At 50.5% G+C, this 27,259-nt stretch overlaps 1 protein-coding gene across 1 annotated transcript in view; it reads left to right on the plus strand.

Annotated features, from left to right (window-relative positions):
* Positions 1–27,259, plus strand: part of CACNA1B (calcium voltage-gated channel subunit alpha1 B) — a 437,648-nt gene that overhangs the window by 263,905 nt on the left and 146,484 nt on the right. The window contains exons 15-19 of the mRNA XM_054393221.1: positions 3,661–3,792; positions 4,733–4,805; positions 13,908–14,025; positions 19,916–19,983; positions 26,574–26,680. Of these exons, the coding sequence (XP_054249196.1) occupies positions 3,661–3,792; positions 4,733–4,805; positions 13,908–14,025; positions 19,916–19,983; positions 26,574–26,680 (498 nt within the window). The remainder of the gene's footprint in view (positions 1–3,660; positions 3,793–4,732; positions 4,806–13,907; positions 14,026–19,915; positions 19,984–26,573; positions 26,681–27,259) is intronic.

Genomic DNA, 27,259 nt, shown 5'->3' on the forward strand with positions numbered 1-27,259 from the left:
GAGGGGCAGGTCCTGCCTGACCAACCTGATCTGCTTTTATGATCAGGTCACTGCCTGGTGAATGCAGGGCAGGCTGTGGATGTAGTCTGCCTGGACTTCAGCAAAGACCTTGACACTGTCTGCCACAAGAAGCTCCTGGCAAAGCTGGCAGCTCGTGCTTTGGACAGATTCACTCTGCAATGGGTCAAGAACTGGCTGGAGGGCTGGGCCCAGAGTGTGGTGGTGAATGGTGCCACATCCAGTTGGGGGCCAGGCACCAGTGGTGTCCCCCAGGGATCAGTGCTGGGCCCCATCCTGTTCAATATCTGTCTCTGCCCTGAAGCAGAGGGCTCCACACTGTAGTGATGTGCTGGAGGGGAGAATCCTTCCTTGCTTTTTTTTTTTTTAAGCTTGCTCAAAACCAAAACCTCACGAGTTACATCTCTTATTTCTTGTGGTAGGAGGCAAAAAGTCTCTTGTTTACTTTCTAAACCCATCAATTTCCCACTGGATCTGATGAGAGTTCTTTGAGTACTTAGGGACTGGAAAACTGAGCTGCCCTGGGCATTGCCAGGTACTAAATCCTGGTGCCTGAGCCCCTGTGCTGACACAACTATGATCTGTGTTGCTGCTGCCTGTGCTGTGTCTGGGCTGGCAATGTCTGAGGTTTTCAACCTGACCTGGCAAGCTGAGTTTTCACTAGAGCTGGGTTGTCAGAGCTTTTCAGTTGTTCCCCTCCTCGTGCACTGTGTTGACCTCTCACTACAGTAAGAATATTGAGAGGCTGAAGCAGGTCCAGAGAAGAGCAACAAAGCTGCTGAAGGGTCTGGAGAACAGGGCTGGTGAGGAGCAGCTGAGGGAGCTGGGGGTGTTCAGTCTGGAGAAGAGGAGGCTGAGGGGAGACCTCATTGCTCTCTACAGCTCCCTGAAAAGAGATTGGAGACAGGTGGGGGTTGATCTCACAAGTCACTACTGATAGGATGAGAAGAAATGACATGAAGTTACTCCAGGGAAGGCTTAGGTTGGACATGAAGAACAATTTCTTCCCCTAAAGGGTTCTCAAACACCAGAACAGGCTGCCCAGGGCAGTGGTTGAATCCCCATCTGTGGATCTATTTGAAAGCCCCCCAGCTATGGTGCTCAAGGATATGGTGTGGTAGTGGCCCTGGCAGAGTTAGATAATGGTTGGATTTGATGGTATTAAAAGGGTTTTTTTTCCAACCAAAATGATTCTGTGATTGTGTGTGAAATTACAGCTGGCCTGAAAGGTGACAGCAGGATGTGCTATGAGGGGACACAGCCTAAGAGGGGCTAAAATTCTCTGTGGAGGACAAGGAGGAAACAGCTCCACATGTTTTGTTGTGGCAGAACCAGATGGGGTCTGGCATCTGTAGAAATGCAGCCCCTCATCATACCTTGGAGCTCTGTAGTCAGGCAGGGTTTGGTGCTGAGCTCTTCCAGGACAAGGCAGAGTCTCCACTTTGTATTTTGTGTCTGGTTGTGTTCACTGCAAGCTGTGAATTCCTTGCTTGAGGCAAGAGTTTGCCTGAAGCCACTGTGTCAAGCAGAGGAGAGCTGTGTGGTGAGCAACCCCTTCCTCATTGTCCAAGGAGAGCAGCCCAGCCCCTTTGGCTTAGGAGCTAACCCTGGGTTTGGTTGCAGGTTTTTCAACTGAAGATGTTCTGCTCAGGGACCAAAGTTCTCCCCCAAACCTCTGGCACTGTATTAGAGTCAGAACTTTTCCTGGAATGGGTGCAAAGGGAATGCAAGCTCTTGCTTCTCCTGGGATGGATGTGCCTGTGACATCCTCAGCACAGAGGAAGGGGGAGGGGGGTGGCTCAGTCCTCCCAGCCACACCTTGGGGGAGGGAAAGGAGGAAAATGAAGACAGAGAGAAGAAAAATGATCCCTCTGACTCAGCCTCTGAGCTTTTCTCCCCATCAGCAGATCAGACAAATCCATGGGCTTCCTTCTGCTGGATACCCACAGCTGAACTGCAGGAAGGGGCTCAGTGTGTTTGCCCCCAGACTGCAGCTGGAGGACAGGGCAGGAACAGATAGCAGAACATGCTGCTGCAGGAGGTGACCCCTGGATGGCAGCTCCTAGAGCTGGGTGGTGCAGAAGTCACTGGGGGAAGAGAGAGAAAAAATTCCCCCCATGGTCTCTGAACTCAAAACCTTTAAGAGAGGACACATGAAAAGCTTCTAAATCACTCCCTTCCTACTGCCTGCCCCAGACCCCTTGTTCCAAAAGGGGGAACCTTTGATCCAAAAGTAGATTCCAGTCTCCAAAAGGAGAGTTTGAAGCTGTTGGTCCATAAGGAGACTGTCAAAGAGCTCCTCTGCCAACAGCTTTTCCTGCACTTTCTGATTCCTGTGCTTTCCTCATGTCAATGCTCCCTGCCTCTCCTCAGCAGGGCAGCACAGCCAGGAGGGAAAGCTGCTCCTGAGTCCCCTCCCCAGCACACTCGAGGTGCCTGCCTGTGAGCATGCCAGGAGCTGTCTCAAGGGAAGGGGAAATACAAGCAAATGAACTTCAGCACCTGGCCAGATGCAACTTGGATGTGTCAGTCAGGATCTGGGCTGAGCCATTCCCTCTTCTTCTGTTGGAGTTAATGTCCTGGATTTGTTTTCATGCTCTGGGGTGGTTGCTCAGTCATGGATGATTCATAGATTCATGGTTGGGGTTGGAAGGGACCTTAAAGATCAGTTCCAACTCCCCTGCCATGGACAGGGACATCTTCCACCAGCCCAGGCTGCTCAAGGCTTCATCCCACCTGGCCTGGAACACCTCCAGGGAGGAGGCATTCACAACCTCCCTGGGCAACCTGTGCCAGTGTCTCCCCACCCTCACTGGAAAGAACTTATTCCTAATGACAGGGCTGTGTGGTTGAGCTGCCCCATGCTGAAGCATCTCTGTGCAGGTCTATTCAACCTCTGAGCAGGTCCACTTTGGGCACTGACACTCCCACCTTGGAGGGGCACACCACCATGACATCCTGGTGGAAATGAGCTGGTTGTTCCTGATCATAAGGAAGAACTTCTTTGGTGTCAGGGTGCTGGAGCCCTGGAGCAGGCTGTCCAGAGAGGTTGTGGAGTCTCCTCTGGATAGTTTTCAACCTCCCCTGCCCATTGTGCTCCTGGTCAAGCTGCTGTGGGTGCCCTGCTTTAGGAGGGGGTTGGACTGGATGATCCCCAGAGGTCCCTTCCAACCCTTACCATGCAGGGATTTTTTTGTCTTGTGTCTTACAAAGGTGCAGGTTTTCTGTTCAGCCTCAGCTTGGTGATATCCATAGCCCCATCTTTTGGACCCCTTGTTGACTTCCATGCTGGCTGAGAAGATGCAGAAAGGTCAAAATCTGTACCAGGAAAGGGGGTTACAGAGAAACTAAACCAAGCACTTTCAGTGCAGATGATTGCCCTGCATGGCTGAACATCACCAAGGTGAACACCACCAAAGGGACCACCTCTGCCCTTGCCATGCCACAAGGGATTTTGCTCCTCAGTGGCTTTATTTTCCAGTCACAGGGAGGAGGTTAGAGATGCTGATCTTCCTTCCCACTCTTTCCCTTTCTCTTGCCCTTTCTCTTTCTCCATAATAAGAAGACAAATTGTGTTGGTTTCCCCCCAAAGGCTCTTCTCCCACTCATTTTATCTCCTGGCTGCTCTGATCTCCACCCCAGGTACTGGAATTCCCTGAGGAATCTGGTGGTCTCCTTGCTGAACTCCATGAAGTCCATCATCAGTTTGCTCTTCCTGCTGTTCCTGTTCATTGTGGTGTTTGCTTTGCTGGGGATGCAGCTCTTTGGAGGACAGTAAGTACCGAATCCTTCTCTCAGGGGTAAGCTGGAAGCAACCACCTGGAATCCAAAAGGGAGAGGCTGAAAGGATTTCCCATGGTGGCTGCAGATGGTGGTCCTGGGCTGCTGAGAAGGGATCTCTGCTTTGTAGGAAGATTGCTCCTGTCCTGGGGCTTTAGCTGGAGCTGAGTTCTTTCTGGTTCCCCTAATTCAAAGCTCCTCTTGGCATTCCATGTCCCTGTGTGTACACCCAGAGCTCTGAAGTAGGACTGGGAAAAGGAGGCAACACTTTCCCTGCTGGTAGGCTAAAGGCAAATTCTTTCCCCCAGAGCCAGGATGATTTATTCACCTGGAATATTTTTTTCTGCAGTTTTGTTGAATTCCCCCCCCCTTTTTTTTTTTTTTTCTGATTGGAAATGCCAATTGTGATGAATTATGCAGCAGGAAATATCACAATATTAACATTTAAATTCCAGCCCAGACTTTGGAAATGTTTGCTGTTGGTTGGTTGGTGTGGGTTCTTTTTTTTTTTTTTCAATCAATCACCATTTTAGCTTTAAAATACTAAAATGAAACAAACTGCTAAGAGGTAATTTCAATTCTGACTTTACACTTGAGGACAAAAAAAAAAGAAAAAACAACAACAAAAACCTCCTTGGAGTCATTTGTTCCACCAAATCATTTCAGATTGTGATTGTTCTTTCTGGTTTTGTTGGGAAATGGATTTCAAAAGCATCAGAATTTTCTCTAGGAGTAAAATTGAGTTTCTGCTAACAGTTCTGTTAAGCATCTTCCTGAGATGCCCTGTACCCAGCTGTGATTGCCTGGGGGGGAAGGGGAATTTTGCCAGGTGGAACAAATGTTCCTCTCTGATTTGGGTTGCAGGGTTTTATGAGACTGCATGGGAGCTGCTTGTCCCTTCTTGCTCTTGTTTTTATTTCTTCCTTCTCTCCAGATTCAATTTCCAAGATGAAACACCAACCACCAATTTCGATACCTTCCCTGCTGCCATCCTCACAGTGTTCCAGGTAAAGCCAAACCTTGTCCTGGTTGAGCAAAGAGGTCTCTGAAAATTCTGTGGGATTTAGGAAAGGGGAAAGGATTTAGGAAAGGGGGAGGGATTTAGGAAAGGAGAAGGGATTTAGGAAAGGGGGAGGGATTTAGGAAAGGAGAAGGGAATTAGGAAAGGAGAAGGGATTAAAGAAAGGGGAAGGGAGTTAGGAAAGGGGAAGGGATTTAGGAAGGCAGAAGGGATTTAGGAAGGGGAAGGGATTTAGGGAAGGGGAAGGGAATTAGGAAAGGGGAAGGGATTTAGGGAAGGGGAAGGGAATTAGGAAAGGAGAAGGGGTTTAGGGAAGGGGAAGGGATTTAGGGAAGGGGAAGGGATTTAGGAAGGGGAAGGGATTTAGGAAAGGGGAAGGGATTTAGGAAAGGGGAAGGAATTTAGGAAAGGGGAAGGGATTTAGGAAAGGGGAAGGAATTTAGGAAGGGGAAGTCTCTCACTGCTTATGGGGGGCAAAGAGGTCCCTGAAAATCTGTGGGATTTAGGAAAGGGATTTAGGAAGGGGAAGTCCTTCCTTCTCATGTAGTTTGCTGCACTGACCCATTGAGGGATCACTGAGAAGCAGCCATGGAATCACAGAATGCACTGGGTTGGAAGGGACCTCCAAAGGGGCTTGCCTCCAGCCCTCTGCCATGGGGGAGGTTTTCTTGCCAGGCTCAGGCACCCAACCTTTGGCCTTGATCTGAAAATCTCTGAAAACAGTTGGAAGTCAGCCACACACAGAGCCTGACCCTTCTCTTCCACCCCTCCTTCAGCCACTTTGACTGGGAGGAAGCAGCACAGCCAGCTCCATGTGCTCAGGGAGCCTGTGGTCTCTGTGAGACTCACAGAATCAGCTGGGTTTGAGGTGAAAGAGACTTTTCAAGGTCATCCAGCCCAACCCCCCTACAGCCAGCAGGGACATCTGCAACTAGAGCAGGATGCTCAGAGGCTCATCAAATCTGAAGTTTTCCAGGGATGAAGCCTCCACCACCATCCTGGGCAACCTATTCCAGTATCCTCACAGTAAAGAAGTTCTCAATGTCCAATCTAAATCTACCTTGCTCTAGCTTCAAACCATTGCCCCTTGTCCTGGTGCTGCATGCTATGGAATGAAGGAAAAATAGAGCAAAACAACTTTTTTTTTTTTTTTTCGCTAGGGAAAAGTGTGTTGCTAAAATAGAAAATTTTGTGCTGAGCTTGAAGTCTGTGCATGCCCAGGTTGCCTTCTCCTGAAGCTCTGCCCAGGCCTGCAGACTGCAATGGCATGTGCCCTGCTGCAGGGAGCCCTGGGCAGGCAGCAGTGGGTGACCTGCTTCACATCCAACTCTGGTGGCTGTAATTTAATGAGGAGAGAGACCTGAGCTAGCTCCAGGCAGCAAGGAAATCGTTTGGCAGGGTAACAGCTGGAGATATGATAATGCTGGACAGGAATGACTATCCACAGGGGGAGCACAGGAAGAGGCATCAGCCCTGGGCAAGGTGGGGTGAGGGCAGGGAGGAGCAGCAGCTCTGGCAGAGGAATTGCTCAGATTTAAGAGCCTAATTTTGCAGCTGTTCTCTGGATGCCTTTTTTCAAAGCAGTGGTTTCAGGTGTTTCAGCAGAGAGCTGGGGATGCTGCACCATGCTCCACCTGCAGGGACCACTCACAGGTCTGTGGAGGACTGTCTGAGGCTTGATGGAGTTCAGCTTTGGGTGCTGCAGTGTAACAGAGACATCCAGGTGCTGGAGTAGGTCCAGAGAAGGGCAATGAAGGTGGAGAAGAAGGGGCTGGAGAAGAGGTCTGGTGAGAAGCAGCTGAGGGTTGTTTAGTCTGGAGAAGAGGAGGCTGAGGGGAGACCTTCTGACTTTCTACAACTCCCTGGAAGGAGGTTGGAGCCAGGTAGGGGTTGGTCTCTTCTCACAAGTCACAACTGAGAGGACAAGAGGACATGGCTTCAAGTAACACCAGGGAAGGTTTAGGTTGGAGAGTGGGAAAAGCTTCCATACCTAAAGGGTTCTTAAAACCTGGCCCAGGCTGCCCAGGGCAGGGGTTGAATCCCCATCCATGGATCTATTTAAAAGCCACCCAGGTATGGTGCTCAAGGACATGGGGTAGCAGTGGCCCTGGAGAGTTAGAGAATGGTTGGACTTGGTGATCTTAAAGGACTTTTCCAACCATAGTGATTCTGTGAGAGACTCTGAGCAACCTGATCCAGCTGGGGCTGTCCCTGCTGACCTTCAGAGGTCCTTTCCAACCCAGTGCACCCTAATTCTGTGATTATAGTGGGGTCCTACACAAGCTGTTGGTTTGGGCTCAAGCTTTTGCCCCCAGATTCAAACTTTCACAGATCTCAGCAACGCTTGACTTACATATTTCAGTGTCATGTCCCAGAAAAGGGGGAATTTTTTTTTTTATGGCAATTTTTGGATTAAAACTGCCAAAGAATCCAAGAAGCTCAATTGTGTGACCTCGGGGTGAGCAGCTTCCTGTGGGTATTGCTTCTCTCCAGATGTGAAGCAGGTTCTCAGTACTTACCTCTCAGGATATTGCAAATCATGGGGAGATTAATATTTGCATAGCTTGTTAGCAGTCATCAAAGGAAGGGCTTAAAGGAACAGGAAGGTATTTTCACAGGGCCAGAGCTGAGCTCCAGTCAAGCTCCAGATATGAGCATCTGGGAACGTTGATGTGATTTATTTTCTTTCTTTTGCTTTGGGACTGGGGCTGTCTCTTGAGATTACTTTGCTGAAATATTTCCTTTCTATTCCTGAGATAAGTACCCCTGTGATGGAGTGGCTGTGGGATGAAGGAAAACACTGTTGGGTTCATGGTATCTGTCTAGAACTTCAGAGCTATGAATTCGAACCAGCAAAAACCCTCAGCACTGCACTGACTCTGTGCAGCCTTGCAGAGGAATTTCAGTCACCTCTCCTCCCAGTCCTTCCCCTCCTCCCCTGAACTGCAAATATTGTGTCAGCCTTTCACAGAATCACAGACTGTTAGGGGCTGGAAGGGACCTCAAAAGCTCATCCAGTCTGACCCCCCCTGCCAGAGCAGGATCACCTAGAGCAGGTCACACAGGAGCACATCCAGGTGGGTTTGGAATATCTCCAGAGGGAGACTCCACAACCCCCCTGGGCAGCCTGTTCCAGAACTCTGTCACCCTCGCAGGGAAAAAACTTTTCCTCATGTTTACATGGAACTTCCTCTGTCTCAGCTCCCACCACTGCCCCTTGTGCTGGCATTGGGCATCACCCAGCAGAGCCTGGCTCCAGCCTCTGGGCACTCATCCTGCACATCTTTATCAACAGCAATGAGGTCACCTCTCAGGCTCCTCCTTTCCAAGCTCCAGAGCCCTCAGCTCCCTCAGGCTCTCCTCATAAGGAAGCTGTTCCACTCCTTTGATCATTTTCATGGCTCTGCACTGGACTCTCTCAAGCAGTTCCCTGAGGTCCTTCTTGAACTGAGAGGCCCAGAACTGAACAGAATATTCCAGATGCAGCCTCACAAGGAGCAAGTAGAGGGGGAGAAGAACCTCTCTTGACCTGCTCACCACAGCCCTTCTAATCCACCCCAGGATGCCCTTGGCCTTCTTGGCCATGAGAGCACATTGCTGGCTCATGGGCATCCTTCCATCCACTGGGACCCCCAGGGCCTTTCCCCCTTCACTGCTCACCAACAGGTCAGTCCTCAACCTATACTGATTCTCTTTCTTCAATATGAGCTTTGGATTCTCTTCTAAGCTCCTCTTATCAGATATTTCTTATTAGCAATGGCTTGGCCAGCAGCAGTAAGGAAGTGATGGTGCCCCTGTAATTTGCATCAGTGAGATTGCAGCTCCAGTGCTGTGTTCAGTTTGCTCCCTCACCACAAAAAAAAGACACTGAGGTGCTGGAGTGTGTCCAGAGAAGGTCAGCAAAGCTGCTGAGAGGTTTGGAGAGCATCTTATGAGGCTGAGGGGGCAGGGATTGTTTAGCCTGAAGAAGAGGAGGCTGAGAGGAGACCTCATTGCTCTTTACAGCTCCCTGAAGGGAGGTTGGAGTGAGGCTGGTGTTGGCCTCTTCTGCCAAGTAACTAATGACAGGGCAAGAGGAAATGGCTCAGCAGGGGAGGTTTAGGTTGGATGTTAGGAAGAATTTCCTTGGTGCAAGAGTGGTCAGGCATTGGAACAGACTGCCCAGGGCTGGAGTCACCATCCCTGGAAGTGTTCAAAAACCAAGTAGATGTGGTGCTTTGGGACATGGTCTGGTGGTCATGGAGGTGCTGGGTAGAAGGTTGGACTTGATGATCTTAGAGGTCTTTTCCAGCCTTACTGATTCCGTGCCTCTTCTCTGGCCCCACACAAGCCAGCAGGCTGGTTTGGTCTCTGCTCTAGCGAGCAGAGCAGCAGCACTCAGTGAACTCATCTGACATGTTGAACAAACATAATGCAGGCAGATACACCCTTCAGACACTCTGTGCTGAAGAAGCAGCCTGAAACAAAGTCTTCTGCAGCCTGCATGAGCCTGTTGTGTTCAGCAGGGCTGGCTGGGTCACGATGCTCTCTCACACGAGTCCCAGGCTGGGCTTGGTCCAGCTGGCAGCTGGCAGAACTCAGCCTGGGTGCAGCTGAGCCACACTCTCCCTAAAGTCCCTTTGAAGAGCATCATGTGTTGTGCTCCAGCTCCTGGCCCCCCAGGAAGGTCTTTGTGAGCTGAGTGCCAGGCTGTGGATGTACAAAACACAAACAGCAACCAGATAAGCATTCATGGAGATTCACAGATTGCATTGCTTGGGAAGGAACCCTCAAAGGGCGTCTTGTCCAACTCCCCTGCAGTCAGCAGGGACACCTCCAGCTGGATCAGGCTGCCCAGGGTCCCATCAAGCCTGACCTTGAATGTCTGCAGGGATGGGGCCTCAATCACATCCCTGAGTGACCTGTTCCAGTATTTCACCATCATCGTTGTGCAGAACTTCCTCCTGATGTCCAACCTAAATCTGCCCTGCTCCAGTTTCAAACCATTGCCCTTTGTCCTGTCACCACAGGCCCTTCTACACAGCCCCTCCCCAGCCTTCCTGTAGGTTCCCTTCAGACACTGAGATGTTGCTCTAAGGTCTCCCTGGAGCCTTCTCTTCTCCAGGCTTTGTTTGATGCCCAAGTGCTGCCTTCTCTGACCCTCCTGTCAGCTGTGACCCTGAGCTGCTGTGATTTTGCATCCCCTCAGGTTGTTCTTCAGGGAAACATCTCATTTTAGGTTGGACTTGATGATCTCAAAGGTCTTTTCCAACTTGGTTAATTCTGTGATTCTGTGATTTGGAGGACAGCCCTTGGGAACGTTGTGGTTCTGTTCCTCTGCTCCTGAGAGTCTCCCACCTCTGCTGTGCTCATTAGTCCATTAAGATTTCACAACAGCTCTTGATGGCTGCTCTCAGTCCATCACCTGCTGTTATTAAATGCTGAGATTCACTGGACAAAATGTTCATCTGGAGCAGCCCAAAGCAGTTTGGGGCCCAGGGCAAAGCAAAATGTTTGGGCTTCACCTTACTCCAGAGTCCTCATTGCTTGTCCCTCTGCAGTGTTGTCCTTCTCTCTCCTGGAGCAAGAAGTTCTTACAGCATCCATAAAGGGAGACTTTTATAGAGCAGAAAGACTTATTTACTGCATGTGCCCTGCTTCTTGAGGGCTGCTACCTCACTGCTTAAGTTGCTTCTCCAGGGGACATCAAACAGTGGGAAGGACACCAGGTCAAAGAGTCTGTCCTCTTGCCAGGGCCTTAGAGACTCTCCTCAGCTCTGCCCAGGCAGGCTGCTTGGCTTGGACTGTTTATCTCTTTGCAAAAGTTCCATAAAACATTTTCTTTTTTTTCTTTTGCCCTTCAACTTTTTGTTCCACTTCCAAAATCATCCAGTTGGATTTTGGAACCCAGACCCCAATCCCCTGGATTTATTTATGTGCAGCCTGTAACTCCTGATGCCTGCGACCTCTGCTCTCCTGCAGGGCACGGAAGTGTTCCCACTGGTTTCCCTTTCCCTGAGTGTTTTGTGTGAGCAGAAATCCCTCTCTGGTTGTTCCCAGAAAGCAGGAAGGGTTGTGAATTCATGGAAATGATGTGGATGCAGGCTTGTGAGCAGGGCTGTGCATGGTTTGAGTGGCAGAGTTGAAAGCCCAGCGCCCTGCTTTGTATTCTCTGGTGTAAACCCAGAGCAGCTCCAACGATGTGAGTTGGGACTGGGGTCTGAATTTTCACCTCTGAGTTATTTGAGACCAGGTTCTGCTTTTAGGAAACAAGTCTGTGTGTCCTTGTGTCTATACTTGCTCTTAGCATATTGCTGTCATCAGCACCAACCCTGCAGCAAGACTTTTTCTCTCCATCAGCACCTGACAGCCAGGCTGGAATTCACAATCATCTCCAGCAGCCTGCATGCACTTGGGACTGGATAACTACAACTCACATCAGAGATTCATAGAATGGGTTGGGTTGGAAGAGACCTTAAAGAAAATCTATTTCTAACCCCACTGCCATGGGCAGGGACACCTCCCACCAGCCCAGGTTGCTCAAGGCCTCATCCAACCTGGCCTTGAACACCTCCAGGAGGCATCCACAGCCTTCCTGGGCAACCTGTTCCAGTGTCTCCCCATCCTCACTCTAATCTCCACTCTCAATCTCCCCTCTTGCAGCTTCAATCCATTGTCCCTCATCCCATCACTCCCAGGTCTTATCAAAAGTCCCTCCCCAGCTCTCCTGTAGCCCTGTCAGGTACTGGAAGGCTGCTCTAAGGTCTCTCCAGAGCCTCCTTTTCTCCAGGCTGAACGGTGTCATGCTTTGGGCTTTATTTTTCTCTTGCTTGGTTGGGTTGGGTTTGTTTTGCTTTGCTTTGCTTTACTTTGTTTTGATTTGTTTTTTTTCCTAGTAAACACAAAGACAGCTTCCTATTTAGGAATTTGAGATTTCCACCCCAGTGAGCATCTTTTAATGTACTAGAAGGATCTCTTGTCCACCTCTGCCGTGGTGGGCAGATGAAGTGCTGATCTGCCCAGGATGTTGCTGTGTTACAGTGATTGGTGAAGAGCAGGAATGGCAGCAGAGTCAGTCCAAAATTAGCATCTAGCACAAGAAGGCTCATTTGAGTCTTGGGTGTTCTCATTTATTGTCATCATTTGGTTTTTTTTCTGTCATTCCTGTGTCTGCTAATTAGCCTCAGGTCAGTATGGAGAGCCTGCAGAGCCAGGCTGCAGTTGGACTCACCTCTGGACAAGGACACAGGAGGAACAAAGTTTCCTCCAAGCTACCTTCGTCTCTCCTCACTGATACATATTCTGCTGTTGGACTTGATGATCTTAGAGGTCTTTTCCAACCAAAGAAATTCCATGCTAGAGAAGAGTAGATTTAGATTGGATGTTTGGAACAGGTTCTTTACTATGAGGGTGGTGGAACACTGGAACAGGTTGCCCAGGGAGGTGCTTGAGGCCCCATCCCTGGAGATACTCAAAGTGAGGCTGGACAGGGCTCTGGGCAGCCTGATCTAGTTTGCTTATTGAAGAGGGGGTTGGACTAGATGACCTTTGGAAGTCCTTTGCAAGCCAGACCCTTCTATGATCCTATACATGTTTAGTCCTTCTACTTATTTTTTGTGTGTGGTTTGTGGCCATCTGGGTAGCTGAGGGTCCTTGTGGCCTTGGCAAGCTGGAGAAGAACCCATTGCAGTGCAGTCCAAAGGGCAGACAGGATCACAGATTCACAGAAAACATCCATTTGGAAGAGACCTCAAAGATCATCCAGTCCAGCCCTCGACCCAGCACTGAAGGGTCAGCACTAAACCATGTCCCTAAGCACCAGGTCCAGAGACTCTACCACTGCCCTGGGCAGACCGTTGCAGACCTTGCAAGTGAGTGGCTGTGCTGCCCAGTGCCTGGTGTTTGGAGGAATGTCCACAGACATTCTTCACCCAGTAATGTTTTGCAGTCCTGAGGAACTGGAGAGGAGTGGAAGAGGACAGAACAAATCTTATGAGGAGCGACTGAGGGAGCTGGGGCTGTTTAGGTTGGAAAAGAGGAGGCTGAGGAGAGACCTCATTGCTGTCTACAACTACCTGTAGAGAGGCTGGTGCTGGTCTCTTCTCACAGGTAATTAGTGACAGAACAAGAGGGAATGGCCTCAAGCTATGACTGGGTAGGTTTAGACTGGACAGTAGGAAAAAGAGTGGTCAGGGATTGGAATGTGCTGCCCAGGGAGGTGGTGGAGTCACCAAGCCTGGATGTGTTTAAAGGTGGTTTGGATGTGGTGCTTGGGGATATGGTTTAGGGGTGAACCATGTAGAGTGGGGTTCTGGGTTGGACTTGGTGACCCTGAGGCTCTTCTCCAACCTGAATGTTTCTGTGATTCTGAGGGTTGCAGGAGTTTCTCCTCCTGTTGCACAGTCACTTGGCTGGTTGGAGGGGGGCTGAGCAAACCCTTTCTGGATGAAGTGAACGAAAGGAGTTGACAGGTCCCATTCAGCACTGGGCTTAGAGGTCAGAGTCTTCTTGGGGCTGTTAGAGCTGATGAAATCTGGTATCTCTGCATGAGCTGAAAATGGAGAGGGGGAAGGAATTGTGCTGGGGGTGCTGTGTTGGAAAGAGGGGTTTATTGCTTCTGCCTTCATGACAGCCTCTGCTCAGAGGTGAGCAGTAAGCACGTTGCCAAGGTGGGACAGGAATGGTTCAATAGTCCTTCCTCACCAGTGCTCCTCACACCTCCTTGGCTTGTGCCAGAGGAGGAAGCTGCATTCAGCCTGGGGTGAGTCTGTCCAGTGCTGGAGGGTCAATGTCCAACACTACAACCTGCAACACTGATGTGCACATCCATTTCACCCCCAGAGCCCAGTCCTGGCTGCACCAAGCTGCCTAGCTCCTACCCAGACCTTGCCCAGGGCAGTGATGTAGTCCTCACCCCTGGAGGGGTTGCCAAGCTGTGTAGATGTGGTGCTGGGGGCCGTGGTTTAGCGGTAACCTGGCAGTGCTGGGTTTAACAGTTGGAGTGATGATCTGAAAGGGCTTTTCCAACCAAAGGAATTCTAAGATCCTGTGATCCTACTTTGTCTCTCCTTTGAGTCACTCTTCCTCTCTTTCACCTTTCACTGTGCAGATCCTGACGGGGGAAGACTGGAACGCAGTGATGTACCACGGGATAGAGTCGCAGGGGGGAGTCCACTCGGGGATGTTCTCCTCCATTTACTTCATCGTCCTCACCCTGTTTGGTAACTGTATCCTTACACATCATTGCCCTCTGTTAGTGGCACAGCTTGCCCCACACCCCTCCTGGGGTGCAGCACCTTGCACTTGGCCTTGCTGGATTTCACGAGGTTGGCTTGGGCCCAGCTCTCAACCCGCCCAAGTCCCTCTGGCTGCCATCCCTTCCCTCCAGCATGTCAGCCACACCACACAGGTGAGACCTCCCCCTCTACTCTGCCCTGGTGAGGGCACACCTGGAATATTGTGTCCAGTTTTGGGCTCCCCAGTTCAAGAGGGACAGGGATCTGCTGGAGAGAGTCCAAGGGAGGGCTACAAGGATGATGAAGGAAGGGGAGCACTGCCTGGAGAGGAGAGGCTGAGAGCCTGGGGCTGCTTAGTCTGGAGAAGAGAAGACTGAGAGGGGATTTAATCAACGTTTATAAATATCTGAGGGCTGGGGGACAAGAGGGAGGGGACAGGGACAGGCTCTGCTCAGTTGCACCCTGGGATAGGAGAAGGGGCAATGGATATAAACTCCAGCACAGGAGGTTCCACCTCAACATGAGGAGGAACTTCTGCACTGGGAGGGTCACAGAGCCCTGGAACAGGCTGCCCAGAGAGGTTGTGGAGTCTCCTTCTCTGGAGACTTTCCAGACCCATCTGGATGTTCCTGTGCTGGATTCTCTGCTCCTGCTGTGGCAGGAGGGTTGGACTGGATGATCTTTGGAGGTCCCTTCCAACCCCTAACATCCTGTGAGGCTGTTAGATGTAAGCACCACTGGGCTGCACAGGAGGCTGCCCTGTGCTTTGCCTGAGCTCTCCACATTACCAGGAGGAGCTGAGGCAGGGAAGAGTGGAGCAGGCAGTGGGAGCTGTGCCTGTCACACCAGGATGTCTCTGCGGGATTGATCCCATTACCGCGCGCGGGCTCGGCAGCTCCGCTCAGACAGCTGCCTCGTGGCGGGCAACATGTCCCCTGCCAGACACACAAGGCTCTGGAAAACTGGGTCAGTGGAGAGCTGGGAGGGAGGGAGATCTCCAAATCCTCAGGGCTTGGCATTTGGAAATGAGATTAAGCTATAATCAGGCTTGACAGCTGAGCTGAGAGAGAGACTCCTAACCTCGCAGCAGCTAAGAGCCAGTGTCTTGGAGGAAGAGAATATAAATTCCCTTCTTGGCAGGGACAGGGGGCTTCTGCCTTTTTCCTCCCCCTTCCAACCTCCTTCTACCCCCTCTTCCATCTCCCCTTGCTTTCCCCCTTGCTTCCCTCCTTGCCTCCCCTCTTACTTCCCCCCTCCTTTCCCCCTTTCCTTCTCCCCTTCTTTCCCCCCTTTCTTCCCCCTTTCCTTCCTCCCTTCCTTCTCCCCTTCCTTCCCCTCTCCTTTCCCCCTTTTCTTTCCCTCTCCTTTCCCCCTTTTCTTTCCCTCTCCTTTCCCCCTTTTCTTTCCCTCTCCTTTCCCCCTTTTCTTTCCCTCTCCTTTCCCCCTTTTCTTTCCCTCTCCTTTGCCCCTTTTCTTTCCCTCTCCTTTCCCCCTTTCCTTCCCCCCTTCTTCTCTTCTTCTCCCCTTCTTTCCCCCTTTCCTGCATTCATTGGTATCCAGTTCACTGATAAATTGCTGTGTCTGTTAAGGGGGAAAAAATGGGGGGGGGGGAGGGAGGGGGGGGGGAAATAATAATAATAAAAAAAATAACACAGAAGAACCTGCAATGAAAATCAGCCAATGCTTGGAGCAGGCTGCCCTTATCCTGGCCCTCAGCTTCCCTGCAGCAGAGCCATGCTCCCCATCACCCAGAGAGGGCCTTGCTCTGCTCAACTCATAGAGGCTGGAGTTTGGGGGATGTCTGAGAGTCCCTGAGCCCTGCAGAAAGGACTGAGAGACCTTTTGAAGGGGGACAGAGGCACCCAAGTCTGCCTGACTGTGTCTGCTTGGACCTGGATCAAAACAACCTGATCTCTTAAACAAAAATTAATGATAATTCCAGTGGCTGATTATGTTACAGGAGACATTTTCAGCATCTGTGTGGAGGAGGCAGGGGTAGGAAGATGAGTTTATGACTGAGACATTTACTCCCAGAGCAGGAGGCTTGGAAGGGTTTCCTTCATCTTGGAATCACCCCAGAGGAAGAAACCCAAACAACCAGCACTGGCCAGCACCCAAATGGTGCCATGGGCAGCAATGTCCAACCCTCCCTGCCTGCACCCTTATCTCCTTGCCTGCACCCTTATCTCCCTGCCTGCACCCTTATCTCCTTGCCTCCACCCTTATCTCCCTGCCTCCACCCTTATCTCCCTGCCTCCACCCTTATCTCCCTGCCTCCACCCTTATCTCCCTGCCTCCACCCTTATCTCCCTGCCTCCACCCTTATCTCCCTGCCTTATCTCCTTGCCTGCACCCTTATCTCCCTGCCTCTACCCTTATCTCCCTGCCTGCACCCTTATCTCCTTGCCTCCACCCTTATCTCCTTGCCTCCACCCTTATCTCCTGCCTCCACCCTTATCTCCCTGCCTCCACCCTTATCTCCTTGCCTCTACCCTTATCTCCTTACCTCCACCCTTATCTCCTTGCCTGCACCCTTATCTCCTTGCCTGCACCCTTGTCTCCCTGCCTGCACCCTTGTCTCCCTGCCTGCACCCTTATCTCCCTGCCTGCACCCTTATCTCCTTGCCTGCACCCTTATCTCCCTGCCTCCACCCTTATCTCCTTGCCTGCACCCTTATCTCCTTCTCTGCACCCTTATCTCCCTGCCTGCACCCTTATCTCCTTGCCTCCACCCTTATCTCCTTGCCTCCACCCTTATCTCCTGCCTCCACCCTTATCTCCCTGCCTCCACCCTTATCTCCTTGCCTCTACCCTTATCTCCCTACCTGCACCCTTATCTCCCTGCCTGCACCCTTATCTCCTTGCCTCCACCCTTATCTCCCTGCCTCCACCCTTATCTCCTTGCCTCTACCCTTATCTCCCTACCTGCACCCTTATCTCCTTGCCTCCACCCTTATCTCCCTGCCTCCACCCTTATCTCCCTGCCTCCACCCTTATCTCCTACCTCCCCCCTTATCTCCTACCTCCCCCCTTATCTCCTGCCTCCACCCTTATCTCCTGCCTCCACCCTTATCTCCTACCTCCCCCCTTATCTCCTTGCCTCCACCCTTATCTCCTGCCTCCACCCTTATCTCCTGCCTCCACCCTTATCTCCTTGCCTCTACCCTTATCTCCCTACCTGCACCCTTATCTCCCTGCCTGCACCCTTATCTCCTTGCCTCCACCCTTATCTCCTTGCCTCCACCCTTATCTCCTGCCTCCACCCTTATCTCCCTGCCTCCACCCTTATCTCCTTGCCTCTACCCTTATCTCCCTACCTGCACCCTTATCTCCCTGCCTGCACCCTTATCTCCTTGCCTCCACCCTTATCTCCCTGCCTCCACCCTTATCTCCTTGCCTCTACCCTTATCTCCCTACCTGCACCCTTATCTCCTTGCCTCCACCCTTATCTCCCTGCCTCCACCCTTATCTCCTGCCTCCACCCTTATCTCCTACCTCCCCCCTTATCTCCTGCCTCCACCCTTATCTCCTGCCTCCACCCTTATCTCCTACCTCCCCCCTTATCTCCTTGCCTCCACCCTTATCTCCTGCCTCCACCCTTATCTCCTGCCTCCACCCTTATCTCCTTGCCTCTACCCTTATCTCCCTACCTGCACCCTTATCTCCCTGCCTGCACCCTTATCTCCTTGCCTCCACCCTTATCTCCTTGCCTCCACCCTTATCTCCTGCCTCCACCCTTATCTCCCTGCCTCCACCCTTATCTCCCTACCTGCACCCTTATCTCCCTGCCTGCACCCTTATCTCCCTGCCTCCACCCTTATCTCCCTGCCTTATCTCCTTGCCTGCACCCTTATCTCCCTGCCTGCACCCTCAGTATCCCTGCTTACACCCTCAGCATCTCTACCTACACCTCATCTCCCTGCCTGTACCCTCAACCTCTCTGCCTGCACCTCTAGCATCCCTGCCTGCACCCCAGTGTCCTTGTCTGCACCCCAACATCCCTCCCTGCCTGTACTCCAACCTCTCTGCCTGCAGCCCCATCTCCCTGCCTGTACCCCAGGCTCTTGCCTGCCCCCATGGTCCCTCCCTGCCCCCCAGCATCCTGCCTGCACCCCCAGCCCACAGGTGTCAGCCCTTTTTTGCCAAGCCTCAGCTACAAGGAACCAACCCAATCAGTATCTTTGCAAATGAAATGTTGCTGGAGCTCTGACTCCAGCACAGGAGGGAGAAATCATTTCAGCATCAACTTTCCCTTCTTCTTGGCCTTTATCTGCTGGGCTCACTGGCATTGGGGTGCTCCCACTCCACACTCCTCCCTGTCCTGCTGGAATGGAGGCAGGAGCAGTTGGTGGGCAGCATGCTTCCAACCTCAGTCTCTCCCAGGGGAGCCATCTTCACTTGATAAAATCCTCCACTCCCTGTTCCATGGCATGGAGGAGACTGTAGGACAGCCTGGCCTTTGCCTGGAGAAACCCTGAGGCCCCTGCCCTGCAGGGTTTGGCATCCAGGATACAGAGAGATGCTAAGAGATGAAATCCAGCTCCTGCTCTCCACTGTCCCCAGCAGAGGCTCCAGTTCTGGTGGGCATTCAGGCTCTGGAGACATTCCTCTCACTGGGAATTAGAGACATAAATGTCTGTTTCTGAAGTCAATGCTGAATTATGTTTGGTAAAAGCTCTTGAGAAGGAAAGCAAAGAGGCTTTGAGCTGCTTATTTGGGTCAGCTTGAGTCCCTGGCTGCCCAGGAAAGTCTCCTGGTGCTCTGCCAGCTTGGGGCAACAGCTCCACAGCCAGCACTGCCTGCAGCCAATGTGCTGCCTGGAGGCTGCTGGAGCCACAGGGACTTCAGAAAGTCTTGGAATCCCAGACTGGTCTGGGTTGGAAGGGACCTTTTCAAGGTCATCTATTCCTACCCTCCTGCAGTCAGCAGGGACATCTGCATCTAGAGCCCAAACCTCACCTGGCATGGTTCTAGGGATGGGGCAGCTACCACCTCTCTGGGCAACCTGAGACAGAATTTCACCAGTGTGTCAAACATTTCTTTCTCTCCACTCTGAATCTCCCTCTTTTAGTTTCAAACCATCACCTCTTGTCCTGTCACAACAGGCCCTGCTCAGAAGTCTGCCTCCGTCTTTCTGATTGGCCTCTTGAAGCTCTGAAAGGGCACCAGAAGGTCTCCCTGGAGATTTCTCTTCTCCAGGCTGAGCAACCCCAACTCTCTCAGCCTGGCTTCACAGCAGAGGGGCTCCATCTCTCTGCTCATCAAACAGGTGACAGAGCACACTGCTCACTGGAGTTCTGTGCCCAGTTTTGGGTTCCCCAGTTCAAGAGAGACAGGGATCTGCTGGAGAGAGTGCAACAAAAAGCTACAAAGGTGATTAAAGGACTTGAACCTCTGTCCTATGAAGAAAGACTGAGAGCCCTGGGGCTGTTTAGTCTGGAGAAGAGAAGGCTGAGAGGGGATCTGATCGATGTCTATCAATAGCTGAGGGGTGGGGGGCAAGATGAAGGTGCCAGGCTCTTTTCAGTGGTGCCCAGTAATGGGACAAAGAAAATGAGAACCCAGGAAGTTCCACCTCAGCAGGAAGAGAAATTTCTTTGGTGTGAGGGTGCTGGAGCCCTGGAGCAGGCTGCCCAGAGAGGTTGTGGAGTCTCCTTCTGTGGAGACTTTCAAGCCCCATCTGGATGTGTTCCTGTGCAACCTGCTCTGGGTGACCCTGCTTTGGCAGGGGGGTTGGATTCGATCTCTAGAAGTCCCTCCCAACCCCTACCATTCTATGACTCTGTGCCTGTAAGTAGGGAAAGAAGGGTGGTGGCAGAGAAGAGGAACAGCTCACTGTATCTGCTGTCTGAAGAGCTTCTCCTTAGCTGCTCCCTGCAAGATACACTCCTGAATGTCTTCTTGGCTATCGCTGTCGACAATCTGGCAAATGCTCAGGAGCTGACCAAGGTATGTATGAGATTTCTGTTCCTTCAAACTTAGACCACAGCTGCTGGATCTAAAGCACCTTCCTGCACCCTGGATTCTGCCCTATGAAGAGAGACTGAGAGCCCTGGGGCTGTTTAGTCTGGAGAAGAGAAGACTGAGAGGGGATCTGATCAATGTCTATCAATAGCTGAGGGGTGGGTGTCAAGGGGAGGGGGCCAGGCTCTTTTGGGTGGTGCACAGTGATAAGCCAAGGAACAATGAGTTCAAACTTGAACAGAGAAGATTTCACCTCAGCATGAGGAGAAACTTCTTTCCAGTGAGGGTGACAGAGCCCTGGAACAGGCTGCCCAAGGGGGTTGTGGAGTCTCCTCTGGAGACTTTCAAACCTCACCTGGATGCCTTCCTGTGTGGACTACCCTAAGTGATGCTGCTCTGGCAGGGGGGTTGGATCTGATGATCTCTTGAGGTCCCTCCCAACTATACTGTGAGACTGTGAGACTGTGAATTTCCTCTAGTTCAATGGTGGTGTCATGGTTCACCAGTTTGCATTGCAGGGAGGGGACCTGGAGTTGTGTTCTCGTTCAGGTTTGTTCCATTTCAGGCTTGTTTCAGGGAGCTGTGCCATATTCTTTAGTTTTGGTTGATTACAGGGTGGGCAGTGGGCAGTGCTCACCTGGCTGCTGGGTGGTGCTGCCCAGGCATTCCTAGCACTTGCTGTTTCCAAGAGCAGAGGTAAAGCAATTAACAGGGTTTGGCTGAAACTTGAAGCTTAGAGATGGGAACACACTGGTGGTGTGCTGCTGCTTTTGCTCTCTCACTCTATCTAATGTTTCACATCTTGCTGAGTTTGGGGTGAATCAAGGAATCAACATCCCTGCTTTTGATCTCATACCCTGCTGAGTTTGGGGTGAATCAAGGAATCAACATCCCTGCTTTTGCTCTCATACCCTGCTGAGTTTGGGGTGAATCAAGGAATCAACATCCCTGCTTTTGCTCTCATACCCTGCTGAGTTTGGGGTGAATCAAGGAATCAACATCCCTGCTTTTGCTCTCATACCCTGCTGAGTTTGGGGTGAATCAAGGAATCAACATCCCTGCTTTTGCTCTCATACCCTGCTGAGTTTGGGGTGAATCAAGGAATCAACATCCCTGCTTTTGCTCTCATACCCTGCTGAGTTTGGGGTGAATCAAGGAATCAACATCCCTGCTTTTGCTCTCATACCCTGCTGAGATTTGGAGTGAATCCAGGAATCAACATCCCTGCTTTTCCTCTCATACTTGATCTTCCTGCCTCTCACCAGGTGCAAGAGATACCTGAGGCACCAGCCCAAGTGCAGGCAGAAAGCCAGGTCCTGGCAAGAGATGGAAATGACACAGATGTGACTTTACTTTCTGCAGAGATTTAGGCTGGGGACAAACTTAGAGCCTCACATTGCACAGATGTGCTGCAGGTTGTGTTTGTGCTCTCACCTGTGTTTGATTTCTCATTGTTGCATCTCCAGCTGTAGTTAGGAGGCAGCATTAGGGTTTGTCTGCACACTTTCAGCTTGGACACAAACCTGCAGACCCCATTGCTGGGTTTCTGCAAGTCAGTGACCTGCCAGTGGCAGGAGAAGCACCATGTCCACCTCAGCAGTTGTGCCTCACAAGGTTTAGCTCCTGTGCTCCTTCCAGGGTAAGAAGATGCTTCCAGGGTAAGAAGATCACTACCCACGTGCTTGTGCAGCAGCAAACAAGGATGTGCCCTCTCTTCAGAGCTGAAGAAAGGTGCAGTAGCTCACGGATGAACACTGTAGCTCCACATTTCAGGGAGATGGAGATTTCTAGAAGCCTCCCACCCCACTCAGATTCAGACTCACAGATTGCATTGGGTTGGAAGGGATCCTCAAAGGTCATCTTGTCCAAACCCCTCTGCAGTCAGCAGAGACATCTCCAACTAGATCAGGCTGCTCAGGACCACATCATCAAGTCTGCTCTTGAGTTTCTCCAGGGATGGGGCCTCTACCACATCCCTGAGCAACTTCTTCCAGTGTTTTACCACTCTCACTGTAAAGCAATTCTTATGTCCAACCTAAATCCACCCTGCTCCAGCTAAAAGCCATTTCCCCAGCTGCTGAAGACCAAAGCAACCCAACAGTTCCCTGTTAAAATCCACATTTCTGCTGCAGATGAGCTTCTCTTTACAAGCTCTCTTTTTCTGCTGTGCAGCTGTCTGACTGGTTCCAGCTTCCAACTTTGACTGGAACCTCGTTTCCTGACAGCTGCTATCCAGCACAGACCATAGAAGCAGGCTGGTAGCTCTCAGATGTATAATAAATGATCTTAGATCTTCAAGACCTGCTCTCTCTGTTCTGCAGCCCTGCTCTCTCATAATGCAGCTCAGGGCTGCATTTGATGGATCTCAGCGGGGTTCTTTCCCAGGAAGTTTCTCCTTTACAACTGTTTTTGTTCCTTCTAAAGCCTACAGAAATCTCCAGCTTGGAGGCATCATCCTCCCAGGCTGTTCAGGAGATTTATAGGCATCCCTCAGATGTGTGAAGAGAGAGGATCAGGCCCAGCACAATTCTTGGGTAATGAAGCTCATCCTGCTTCTTCCTTAATCCTTTTAGTGCTTCCTTGTGAATATTTCAGCAGTTGGGTTAGAATCCCAACTTTGTTGATGTTTAGAAAATCTATTTAAATATTGATGGATTCAACAGCATTGCCAAATCAGAAAGCTTCTCAAGAAACTCTTTTGTGTGTGAGTGTGTGTCTGTGATGTTATTTATGATCCCCACAAAATCACCAGGGCTTTTCAAAAGAAGAGGCAAGAGCTCAAAGTAATTCAATTGTATCCCATACCTGGAGAATGAGGGATTTATTGCTAAGTAAATACAATCATGCAAACCCAAAAATGGCCTGGAGATGAAATTAAGTAACTCAGGAGTCAGTTGATCCCAGGAGGCTTTCTTGACATTTACACTGTAAAACTAATGGAGCTCAGAGCTGAATCTCATGTGGGCAAACCACAAGCAGTTTGCAGCTGCCTCTTTTGGAAAGGCAGAAAGATTCCCAGCAGCCTGCAGCACCCAGCATGGCCTCCCCTGCAGCCTGCAGGCTCTTTCCATGCACCTGTCCCTCTGCAATGGGGGTGACATTCTGGACTGTTGATGGGAGGTGGAAGGGATGGATGGGTGGGTGGTTGGATGGAGGGATGGATTGACAGATGAATGGATGGACAGGTGGATGGATGGGTGAATGGATGAATGGATGGACAGGTGGATGGATGGAGGGATGGGTTGATGAATGGATGGACAGGTGGATGGATGGAGGGATGGGTGGATGGATGGATGGGTGAATGGATGAATGGATGGACAGGTGGATGGATGGAGGGATGGGTGGATGGATGGATGGGTGAATGGATGAATGGATGGACAGGTGGATGGATGGAGGGATGGGTGGATGGATGGATGGGTGAATGGATGAATGGATGGACACGTGGATGGATGGATAGGTGGATGGATGGAGGGTTAGGTGGATGGATGGATGGGTGGATGGATGGGTGAATGGATGAAGGGATGGACAGGTGGATGGATGGAGGGATGGGTGGATGGATGATGGAAGGGTGGGTGGATGGATGGGTGAATGGATGAATGGATGGACAGGTGGATGGATGGATACATGGATGGGTGGATGGGTGGGTGGATGAATGAATGATGTATGTATGGGTGGATGAATGGATGATGTATGTATGAGTGGATGGATGGATGGAAGGACAGGTGCATGGATGGGTGGATAGATGGGTGGTTGGACAAATGGATGGTGGATGGACAGGTGGATGGATGGGCTGGTGGACTGTTGGATGAATGCATGGATGGGTGGATGGATGATCTATGGATGGATGGATGCATGGACAGGTGTATGGATGGATTGATGGATGATGTATGGATGCATGGGTGGATGGATGCATGGATGGATGAATGGATGATGTGTGGATGCAAGTATGGATGGATGTTTTGATGGGTGAATGGATGAATTGGATGGATACATGAATAGATGAATGATTTATGGATGGGTAGATGGATGATCTATGGATGGACGGATGCATGGACAGGTGTATGGATGGATTGATGGATGATGGATGGATGCATGGATGGAAGAATGGATGATGTGTGGATGTATGGATGTTTGGATGGGTGGATAGCTGTTGCCACCCCAGCCCAGAGCTGGCTTCAGCCTCACACCATCACAGCGCTGCACCCTTCCAGCAGATCAAGGGTCTGTGTCTCCCAGTAAGACCTGGCAGTGTAAGCAGCAGGCAGAAAAAGGAATTAATTTTTGTAGTGATCTGCAAACTTCAGGTGGAAGGAGCTACAGAAGCACCATCAAGCCTCCATCTGCTGAGGAGCATGCTTGTTCTGAGGTCGGGCTGGCTGCCTTTGTAATGACAATGGCTGTTTTCCACTTTTGCTCTGGGCTGTTGAAGGCAGCAGAATTACTGCTGCACCAAGGAGGACGGAGCTGAAGCTACACATTTGAAAGAGAGACTAAAACCTGCACCTGGTGCTTTAGGTGCACAGAAGGCAAAAATCAAGAAGCTTTGAATGAGTGTGATTTGAACACTGTTGGAGAGTCCTCGAGAGAAGAAACAACTTGAAGATACCTGCAGAATGAAAGGGAAAGCTTAAAAAACCTTCTTGTTTTGGAGCACTGTTCCTCAAAGGATCCATGTTCTGCAGATCCTCTTGATTTACAAACAGCTTCCAAACCAGCAACAGATGTACTGGAAGTTGGCACTTGCAAAGTGCTGACTTTGCATAAAACCTCCAGCCGGGCTTTGTTTTCATGACCTGGCTCAGGTTCTTCGTGCACTACAGTAGGAGTTCAATTTGCCTAATATTTGGAAAGGGGAAAAAAAAATGATGTGCAACTTTAATGGCAGCAATCTTAAATTATCATGCATTTCCTGTTATTTCTTTCTTCTTCTAAAAGACTAAAAGGAAAAGGGTTTCAAGATGAGCTCAGTTGAAGCAAATGACACCAAAGGCAGAGCAAGGAAGTGTTTACATGCATGGTAATCAGGATGGATCAATCTCTGGGACTTCCTATTTCAAAGCCAGATGTCTTGCTGTCTGCTCTCATTACTTAAAGCATAACTATTTCAAAGCATCACCTCTGAAGAGCAGAAGTTTGACACAAGAGCCTGGGACTGCTCTTGCCTTGATGTGTGGTTGTCCCCTCAAAAGGTGTGGTGCTGACATTGCCATCAGAGGGCTGTGTGTGACCTGCCATGAGTGGATAGGGATTTCAAAGGAAGCTTAACCTAGGTGACCACAACCATCACCACAAAAAAAAAAAAAAGACATTGAGTTGCTTAAGAGTGTCCAGAAAAGGGCAATGAAGCTGGAAAGGGTCTGGAGAACAGGGCTGGGGAGGAGCAGCTGAGGGAGCTGGGGGTGTTCAGCCTGGAAAAGAGGAGGCTGAGGGGAGATCTTCTGGCTCTCTACAACTCCCTGAAAGGAGGTTGGAGCAAGGTGGAAGTTGTTCTCTTCTCCCATGTAGCAAAGAACAGGATGAGCAGAAATGACCTCAAGTGGCACCAAGAGAAATTTAGATTGGATGTTAGGAAAAACATCTTGACTGGAAGAGTGATTAAGTATTGAAACAGGCTGCCCAGGGAAGCAGTGGAATCACCATCCCTGGAAGCATTCCAAGAAACCTGTAGATGTGGTGCTGAGGGACATGGTCTGGTGGTGACCTGGTGGTGATGGGTTAATGGATGGACTTGATGATCTTGGAGATCTTTTCCAACTTTTGTGATTCTGTGGTTGCTTAAGATCAGAGAATCGTTTAGGTTAGATCCTGTAGCCTGAATCTGAGCAGTGTTCCCCTTGTCATTACACCAGGCAGGAGGAAAGAAATCCCAGCTGTACTCTGGGGGCATCTTGCAGTGCCAACAGAGGTTAAAAATCCCCATGATGTGGCATGTGGGAGGTGGGCAGAAAGCATGAACACAACCATCTTGGTGACCCACACCTGATCCTGCACACCACACTTTGCTACAGGTCCTCATTTCTTTTCACCCTCTATGTCCGCAATGGAATGGAAATACTTGGGGTAAAAGCAGTGTGAGCAGGACCAGTCCAGTCCAGTGCTGTTTACTGGATTTAGTGGTTCTGAAAAGCCACACTGGTGATCATGGAGGGTTCAGGAGTGTGTCTCACACATTTCAGTAAGCTGTGAGCTTTAGAGTGTTTTTACCCATGCAGTCCTGAGCTGAATGAGGCTCATTTCACCCCAGCAATGTCACACTTGTGGTCAGGTCTGGCCCTGCCCTGCCAGAGCCTCCTAACCAAACAGTAAGTGATAAGAGGAGATCACAGAGAGGTAAGAAAGCTTTGAGAGGGAGGTGTAAAAGGATTGGTAAAGATGCATTTCTCAGTCTCCTCTTGCCCAGCTGCTGTTGCCATCAAGGCCCTACCCAGAAGCTGTGAAATTCTGTTTGCTTGTGCTGACTTTGCCCTGCTCCGACAGCCCGGCGGCGGCAGTCACCTATGACTCGTGCCTTGGGCACCTCTGCTTAGTGTCAGCAGCTGATGCATGCCCTAATTCCTCTTGATTTTCTACACCAGGATGAGGAGGAGATGGAGGAAGCCACCAACCAAAAGCTTGCCCTGCAGAAGGCCAAGGAAGTGGCAGAAGTCAGCCCCATGTCTGCAGCCAACATTTCCATAGCCGCGTAAGCACCGCTTTACTCTTTGGGAACTGGACTGTTTGGTTTCTGCTTTTCAGTGTCAATGTATTTGTCTGTTCAAGTGGAGCATCCCATAGTACTCTGTCAGCCCTTTCTGACCACCTCTGTTGACTGGCAGGGCTTTAGGTTGAGTGAGCAGTTGAAGGCTGATCGCTTAACCATGAATTTAATGAAGTCTTTCCTTTCCTTTCCTTTGTTTTTCTTTGTAATGCCTCCTCTCTTGCCTTGCTACAAAGAACTGTATCTTAAAAGGAGTTTTCTCTTTAAGCTGTCCTGGGGTAGATTTCACCAGGTGAAGTGTTAATGTTTTGCTTTGGACTTTTAATTACATGAGGTATTTGTGCTGCTAATGAATTAACTACTCCTTAACGATCGCTGGCTCAAGAACGTAAGGCTAAAGACATCTCCTAAATGTCAGCTGCCAAGTATGCTTGGATAGATCTTTGCTCTTTGAGAGAGTGCTGGGAGTCACCTCTGGGAGTAGTCACTGGTTTGTAGCTGGAAATATCCATTTGCATCTTCAGAGGCAGGATTTCTGCATGGATGCAGACACGGAGCCTTTGG

This window comes from Indicator indicator, chromosome 28 (assembly GCF_027791375.1).
Source record: "Indicator indicator isolate 239-I01 chromosome 28, UM_Iind_1.1, whole genome shotgun sequence".
Lineage (NCBI taxonomy): Eukaryota > Metazoa > Chordata > Aves > Piciformes > Indicatoridae > Indicator > Indicator indicator.